Source organism: Sinohyriopsis cumingii, chromosome 16 (genome assembly GCF_028554795.1).
Source record: "Sinohyriopsis cumingii isolate HCF-2022 chromosome 16, ASM2855479v2, whole genome shotgun sequence".
NCBI lineage: Eukaryota > Metazoa > Mollusca > Bivalvia > Unionida > Unionidae > Sinohyriopsis > Sinohyriopsis cumingii.
The window spans coordinates 7154685-7163994 of NC_142976.1; the positions used below are offsets into that span (position 1 = coordinate 7154685).

The 9310-nt window shown below is 36.0% G+C and overlaps 1 protein-coding gene across 4 annotated transcripts in view; it reads left to right on the top strand.

The window, feature by feature from the left end:
* The window catches only part of LOC149779890 (uncharacterized), an 83498-nt gene extending 78681 nt beyond the window's left edge, over nucleotides 1-4817 (top strand). For all 4 annotated transcript variants that reach the window (XM_089936575.1, XM_089936576.1, XM_089936577.1 and 1 more), the window contains one exon: nucleotides 1485-4817. In XM_089936575.1, the coding sequence (XP_089792701.1) occupies nucleotides 1485-1655 (171 nt within the window). In that variant the 3' untranslated portion in view covers nucleotides 1656-4817. The remainder of the gene's footprint in view (nucleotides 1-1484) is intronic.
* The last annotated feature ends 4493 nt before the right edge of the window (nucleotides 4818-9310 follow it).

Genomic DNA, 9310 nt, shown 5'->3' on the forward strand with positions numbered 1-9310 from the left:
TTGAGATGGGATCAGCCCAGAATACATTATTATGCTGGGATCAGCCAAGCACATAGTTTACTTAAGCTGAGACCAGCCTATAATACACTTGAATGCTGGGATCAGCCTAGCACTGATTTTACTTGAGCTGGGATAAGCCTAGCACAGTCTACGGAAGCTGGGATCAGCCCAGAATACACTATAATGCTGGGATCAGCCTAGCATAGATATACTTGAAGATGGGATCGGCCCTACAGAATACACCATTATGCTGAGATCAGCCTAGCACAGTCTATGGAAGCTGGGATCAGCCCAGAATACACTATAATGCTGGGATCAGCCTAGCATAGATATACTTGAAGATGGGATCGGCCCTACAGAATACACCATTATGCTGAGATCAGCCCAGAATGCACTCAAATGCTGGGCTTAGCCTAGCGCAGATTATACTTGAGCTGGGATAAATCTAGCACCAATTCTGCTTCAGCTTGGATCAGCCCAGAATACACTGTAATGCTGGGATCAGCCTAGCACTGATTGGGAATCGGTCTTGTACATTCAGACTGTATCCCATGAGTATCCCCCCCCCCTCCGAGAGAGCCCAATATTTTTAAATACTTTAGAGTATTGATGTTATTTCAGTTATGCATTTTGATGTTGTAGAGTATTGGTAATAATGACTATTGTCTTGTTTGAGAGAAAGTGAATGAAAAAGAATGAATGCATATACTAATGTATCCTTTATTTTCTTACAATGCACGTGTTAAATCATTCCTTGTATAATTCTGTATATTTTGTTGTGCACACATGCACTGTATGAGCAAGGATGAATAATAATAATAACTGATTGATTTGTGCAGATGTTTCTCTAGTATAAGGGGAGACCATGAATCTAAGGGCTGGTAGTCTTTCCAAGTGCTCCAGCAATCCTTTGTAGAGTATGACTGCATGTAACTTCTGTAGAGCATGACTACAGCTAACCTTTGTAGAGCATGACTGCAAGTAATATTTGTAGAGTGACTGCAGCTAACCTTTGTAGAGCATGACTACAGCTAACCTTTGTAGAGCATGACTGCAGCTAACCTTTGTAGAGCATGGCTGCAAGTAATATTTGTAGAGCATGAAGGCAGGTAACCTTTGTAGAGCATGGCTGCAGCTAACCTTTGTCCACAGCTAATTATGTGTAATTCTCACATGATTAGTGATTGAGGACACACGTTATCCAACATATTCTTACAAAAAAGGAGGTGTTTAGTCAGTAAGAAACAGTACTCAAACACCACATGCAATTCTGAAGTTTGAATACTGCTGACATAATAAAACAGAACATGCTAATTGGGATAAAACTGCCATTATCATGCAATACACACTTAAAAAACATAGCTGATGGAATTATTTTTGTAATTGGTTACTTGGCTATCATCATGGTTTTAACTTTAATGTTTTATTATACATGGATTAAAATCTTGCAAGAGATTCAAACTTGTGAATCTTTTCTGCTGCAGATGACAGACAATGGCATCAAGGACTACAATAGGGGGCGTGACTATCTGTGTGACTTGGCCAATCGGGAGGGAGTTCCATTGTTTGAGGATGTGATGGAAGCTGTCACCTGTGTTATCACATCCCTAGCTCATGGGCATGCCAGTGCATGCCAGGAACCTTCACATTTTTAGGACTGCTTTTGTCTCATTTTTTTCAGTCTTTATGGAGCAGAGAAACAGAATGAGCTACCATTGTTCCAGCTCATGCCCGAGTGACAATTCAGAAGAACAAAATGCATTACTGCTGTTCTGGTTCATGCCTGACCAACTATTTAAACCTTCTTTTGTATTTTTGAGTGAGGCATTTGCTTTCCTTATTGCCTGCAGGTTGGCAGTCTAGGAAAACCTCTAAACTGATTTCTTGTTAGAGTTTCAGTCAGATTGGCATTTCCCATATGGCACTGGGAAATGTTCACTACAGACAGGACCAGTCAAGGTAGCCACAATTTACAATTTCTGAGGATAATTTTCATTCCACATCTGGATTCTGTAAACTCATAAATTGCCATGTAAATAGTGCATTGTTTTGATGTAGCTAATTTAGCAATTAAAAAACAGGGCATCAGTCTTCCACAATGATATCATTATGACTGAATTGACTTTATGTTGTTTTGTAGCTCTTTTTTTCTCTCACCTGTTTAAACATAAGAAATATAAATTAAACCATGTATTATCCATAGAGTAAATATCCAGACTGAGGGAATGTTTGGATTGGTATTTCCTTCCATTATTTGATTTATAATATATTATGTTGGGATACACGATATTGTATTATGTTATATTATTACTGATCTCAGATAAAATTATTGTTCCTGCAAGGAGTCTGAATGATAAATATTTGACTGTATTAGTAATGTCTGATTATTGTTTTAGCAATCAGCCTATTGAAACCTGTCTTAGTGGATCCCTTAATATAAAGGGGATCTGTTCATACAGGACAATATGTATCAACCCCTTTCTCTTAAATCACTTAAATATTTAATCTCTGGGTTGAGCACACCTGTTCTCACAGGACAAAGCACTTCAAATCCTTTCCCTCAACTCTATATCAAACCTGTTAAGAAAGAATCCCCGTTCATGGAACAAAGAACATCCAACCCTTTCTTTTAACTTACTTAAATGTTTAACCTCTGAATTAAGGTACCTGTTCAAAGGACAACACACATCAACCCTTTTTTTCTTAATTCATATATTTAACATGTTGTAGGGTTTAACACCATTTTTCAGCACAAGATAGGCTATACATGGTGGCCAATATCAGTGGTGGAGGAAGAACCTGGTAAACCTCCAGAAAGAACCACTAACCCACGAGAAGCTACTGGCAAGCTTTCTCACATATCGACATTGGCCAAGCTTGAGACTCCAACCCACTCAGACAGGCGAGACATCATTGATCCGTAATGGTGAGTGCTTTAGACGACTTGGCCACTTGGGGCTCCAACCAATTAATAAAGAACACATTGTGAAGGTATGAGTATCTTATATCTACAGATTTCACAGTATTTATTCCTAATCATCTAGAAAAGTAAGATATAGAATAAGTCCATATTTTAACACAAGAGGACCACACAATCAAGAAATATGTCATAATTATCAATCAATATGTCAAAGAATTGTTGAGAAATGTCAGATTTATCATCAAACAACAGAGACAATTCTTCAATATGTTGGTTGGTTTTTAATGCTCCTTTGAACACATTATCAGCACAATGTTAGCTACATCATGTTTATGATATGAGAGCCTAGTGCCTTTCCAGATGATACACTGAGGTAGCCAGTCTGGACTGGCCTGTTTGGGTATTGAACCTGGGATGGCCTGTTTGGATACTGAACCTGGGCTTGCCTGTTTGAGTCTTGAACCTATCTCCATTGCAAGGCTGGGTGGCATCAATTTGCCACCAGTTATATTACTTCTGTTTGTACAAAAAGAAACAACCAATCCTAAACCAAAAGAAATGGAAGAAATGTTTACAATTTCTTGTTGAAAGAATCTTTTGAAACTAACTACAACTTTCATGAAGACCAAGATTGTCACTTTCTCTTGCCAAAACCTTTCAGAATGCTCCATAATTTATACCAAGATGGTCTGGAAAAAATATCCATAGTAGGTTTTGTCTATTCTAGGTGATCTTGGAAAATATCGGGGTAGTTTCAGACTCCTATAGGTGATCTAGCAAAATATTTTTGTAACCTTTTTGGAACATTACCCCCACCCCCCACTGCAAATATAACAGTGTCAGATCTAGCTAGGTGTTCTTATAACCTTGTAGAGCATAACCCAGACAGCAAACAGAACAGTATGAAATTTACATATTCCTAAAACCTTTTGTAGCACGTGACTTAAGTTTGAGTTCCAAGACTCAAAATTTTAATGGTCATAGGGTCCTGTTATTTTCGCTAAAAAAGTATTTTTCCTTATAATGTACCCATCGTATCACAATGCTCTTTTATGGCTTACCTGAGTAGTGTTGTAGTGAATGGCCTTCATAGAATGTACCCCATACTAATGTATCCTTGCTTGTATCCTTATCTGGCTCTCTTGAATAGTGTTATAATGAGGGACCTGTGTATAATGTACCTCATTATAATATGCCCATGTCTATATCCCTGTACCCTTCTGTGGCTCTCTTGAATAGTGTTATAATGAGGAGCCTTCATATTATGTACCCCATTACAATGTGACCTCACTATATTCCTGTAATCTTGTATTACACCCCTGAGTAGTATTGTAGTGAGGGTCTTCATAGTATGTACCCCATTTTAATGTAACCTTGTATGTATCCTTATACCCTTTTCTGGCTTCCTTGAACAGTGTTATAGCGAGGAGCCATTGTATAATATACCTCATTGTAATGTGATGTCTAATGTACCTCATTATATATAATATGACCTTGCCTATATCCCTGTACTCATTTTATAGCTTTCTTGAATAGTGTTATAGTAATAGAAGACTGTATCTAGATTTACTTTCTTGGCAGCTGTATATTCATGATGCATAGATAAGTAATGTAAATAGGAAAGGAATAATTCTTTGTGATAGATTTTCAATTCCAGAACTCATCAACAAAGACCTCTTCCCAGATGTGTCCACTTTCTATACAGATATTTGTATAGTTTGATGTTTTATTTATATGTGTGAATGATTGACATGGGACATGTTTGGTATGCTTTGTTTTATTTTGTTTTGTTGCCAAAGAAATAGGTGTGACTGTTTAAACTTGCATCAGTTTAAATTGTGCATTATTTAAACTTACATCTTTTTGAAGATTTTGAAGATATAAAAGTTTAAGCTTTTGGTGATCTTGTAATTTTTTATAATTTCTTTTTATATGGCAAACCATGATGGTGGTAGGGCATAATTGTTACTATTTTCTGTATGTCTGTGCAGCCGTCTGTCCATCCAGACATTACAGACTGATAGATGTTTGTGTTTAGGTACTGGTGGAGCATTTTGTATTTAAGAAATATATTTCTTAGTTTTTAACAATATATATATATGTTATAGCAAGTGTATATTATAGAGCTGTCACACTATGCACTTGCTATGATTCAGCCCCATTTTACTGTCTCACCTGTATAATCCATTAACAAAGGATAGGTATTACTCCACTGATAGCAAAGGTGCTACCAAGCTTTGCGAATTGCTTTGAACTTTGGGGTAGAGAAGAACCCTATTGATTCCAGGGTCAGAAGCTGTAAGGTCAAGTAAACTGGACTGAAAGAAGAGTGTTTCTGCACAATCACTTAAGTTATATCCATGAAAATTGGTATCTGATAATTGAAATCTGTGAATACTGGTTTCTGTGAAAACCGATTTCTTTTGAAAATTGGTATCTATGAAAACTGTTATCCATGAAAATTGGTATCTATGGAAACTGGTACCCAATAAATGATAGCAAATTCATGGTAATTTATACTGCATAGGGTGAATTTACTTTTATTAATTTTTTGATTGTTCAAAGTTTGGGTATCAAATTTTTTTTTGTTTTACTCCTTAAAATTTGATGAGGTTAAATTGATGCCATTTTTTATTTGATAATGAAGTGAAAGTAAAACCACAGGCACGTCTATACTATCTTTGTTAGAAGGTGGAACATGGTGTTTTATTGGAACCCTTTTAGCAGTTCATATTCATTTGATGTACTTGTGTATTATTTGTAAATGAAAAGCTACAAAAAACTAAAGTTAATACATATTTTTGAAGTGAAAAGAGTTGTGAAAATTGATAAACATTAAGCTTTGTTCTTCCACAGAGAAAAAGAAGTAAAAACAGTCTTTCCTCCTTATCTTCAGTTTTCAAGTTAAGCACATGGGTTTTCTGGATTGCTATTCTTTTCATAAAAAAAGTCAGCAATTGTCCAGTCTTTTCTTAACTAGTCAATAATTATCCAATCTTTTTGTAATGTGTCAGTAATTATCCAGTGATGTTCTATTTGTTTTTACGAATTTGATCTTGGTAATGTCATTATATAGGAAAATATTCAAAGTGAAGTTTTTTGGAATTTTTCTAAACTGGGATCCTGATTTTCAATAAAAACAAAAATGTACTGATGTTATGCTGGTGTTAGCTCATCTTGCACATTCTGTTTGCATCAGCTTTACTCAACAGCTTTGAGTGTAAGCAGAGACTGACATTAACAAGCAATACTGTTTCTCAAAGCAGTAATTAATAATGATGATGATGATTATTATTATTCTTAGCCCACCTGGCTGTAAGGTCAAGTTTTATGGTGTGGCCCTGAATCCATTATCAGTCTTGTGTCATCCATTGCCCATGAATCACCAGTTGCTTGTTTCCACTCAGAAGGCCATATTTTGAATCTGATTTTGATCAAACTTGGAATGTTTGCTTATATAATTTTGATAATGAGTGAGACTAATAACAATGAGGTGATCACGCACCTAAGCGTCTGTCCATTTAGTATGTATGCCTGGAAGGGAGGGGGGGGGTTACCCAAATGCAAACGCTTGCATATAGGGTGGTCTACTGATAATGCATGCACGCATAGGAAAGGGGGGGGGTGAAACCTTGATAATTTGTCTAATATGTAACCTGTTCGATTGGGTTCAGTTGGCGTTTGAATTTTATCGGACATTAGACAAACTTTTTAAAGTTATGCAGCTCATTTCTTTGATGCAGCCAGACATTCAACATTGGTGGACTATCTGTTTTATTAATCCGTGATAGTTTCTGTGTGGATTAAATATAGGCTGTTCTATAGAATTCTGGGGTTGGGGTGTGCATTAAGCGTACGTATGCAAGTAGGGGTTGTAAAAGAGTATGAATGTGTACAGGGAGGGGGAGGGGTCAAGCTTTGCTAGATTTTTGCATACATACTAAAAGGATGGCCCTGAATGGTTTAGTTTATTATCACTCTGGAACCCATATTTCAGAGATTTTGATCAACTTGAAATATAATGTGCTTTTCTCATCAAGATCTTTGACAAGTCCAATAATAAGTGAGATTCATGCATATTTATTATTAGTGTGGCAGTCTTATGCCTGTTGTTCCTGACTGGCTGAGGTTGATACTTCTGATCAGATTTTGTTCAAACTTGAAATAGAGCTTATATTATCAAGATCTTCGATGTATTTGATAATGATTCAGTGCACACATAATGTGATAATTGTGCATCTGGTTGGATGACATTTTTACCCTCATTCCAAATTTATTATCGATTTTGATCAAACTTGGAATGTTTGCTTAAATCATTGTGATCAAGCATCTGTTTTGCTGACAATAATATTATTACCACTCTAGAAGCCACATTTCTTATCACAGTTTGACAACCTTATCTCTTGTGGAGCCATAGTTCTTATCTGATTTAGTATAGGATTTTATCAAAAACATTTTGGGTAATCTGACATTTTGGAAGCTATACTTGTGTGATCCTATTTTGTTCAAAACTGGAAAAAGGTGCATTTGGAATATTAACCAGGCAAATCCAAAGTAATGTTGTACAGTGGTGTAAAAAATGCTAAAAGGCTGACATAAAGCATCACAGTCAGGGATAATGGAAACTTAAGAATTTTAAAATTAAATGTACATCAATTCATATGCATGTTTAAAATTTTCTTATGTCTAGCAGTATGGCCTGGTATAAATACATTCCGGTCTTTTGGGGGGAAAAATTGGTCCAGAAATATATTAGGAAGAGTACAACAACAAGGTGTTCATACAAGATGCAATACATTTAATTTAAGTCTTCAGTAACAAAACATTTGTTCTGGGAGTGTTATTTGACTGATATGACACAAGTCATTTCAACAGACTGGTTCTCAGTAGGTATATACAATGAAACAAACAGCAAGTATAAAATATGCAAAAATACATTTATTGAAAATGAATGAACATGTATAATACATTGCATAAAGGCATAGATTTAAACGTCATAGATTTAAATGTGTAAAAACTAAGGAGTGTTTTGTAGTTGGAGGCTAAAAGTTTAATATTTCCTTTCTAAGTGGCTTCCAAAATGGCCGAAATACTAACGATCATCTGGTTCAACTTGAAACATTCGCAATGCAATCCTTGTATCACAAAAGAACAAGCTGCAAAAGAATGATACCATACACAAGTATGGAATAATGAAGGACTTGTACAATCTGGGTTTAAAAAGCAGTGTGTCCACTCAAATATCAGCTTTATTTCAGAAAAGGCTAGTATGAGTGGGTTCAGCTCTGATATGTTCAAACAAAAAGAAGGGTATGCCCCAGGGCAGTACTTATGTCATTTTTTTCAAAATAAAAATTAATAACCATCAAAAAGTGTTTGGCGTAGGCGTGGATTGCTGCTAAATTAAACTCCAATAGCACCTTGTAATTCAAAATTCACAACGTTTCAAATCTGCTTAGTAATAAAGGCATAATTTCACGATAGGACATTAAAAACTGAATACGCTTCACATGTCAAAATAAAATACTGATGTAATGCTTACCCCTTTGGCTGGAGAACGTCCACACCTTGACAAGATCCATAGACCAGTGTGTCAGTTAGAAACAGAACTTGCCTTAAATTCACAGGAGAGTGAGTATTAGTCAGGGTCAAATACCGGTGCTTACCGTGCTTTTAGTTCGCCGCAATCAGATCTACGACGAGGTACATGTTAGTTCAGTTGCTTATCTAGAAAAACAGTTATTCACCCTAGGTAAAGTTGTACGCAAGTACGACGAAAATTATCAAATCGTTCTAAGGCGAAAGGAAGTTATTTCTTGCCTTATTCTGTGACAATTCCCATCCTCAACTTTTCTTTTATCTAATATAATAAGCAGAAATTCTGTCTGCGAAACAAGTTGTGGAAATGATTTCACTTCATGCACTCGTCATTTCAATAAATTTGGTTCTGGACAAAAAAAATGTCATAAAACTTAATCAGAGTTTTTGCAAAGTGAGCACAAATTATTTGAAATGTTTCTAATATTTCGCGAAAATTATTCTTTGCCGCAGTTGTGAGCAGGAACTTATTTTGAAACAGCTGAAGTCTAAGACAACCTGTTTTCCTGTGAGTCGAGGAAAAAACTTATTCCACTCATCTGCGTTTAAATTCTCAAATTCAGTATGGTTATTTACAGTTTTTGCGGGCTTTTTATTATTACGTATGATAGCAGCAGGGAAGTTCTACAGACCAGACGGTTCCGCCAAAATAAAGCTTCCTACGAGAACTTTCTCCGTAGAAGCCTCAGATTTCAAAAATAAGCCTTCCCACGAAAATTAATTTGCGTAAATTCGTCCTCGAGTGCAATTTTTGTGTGCAAATTCGATGATTCTGGACAAGTAAAAAACGAA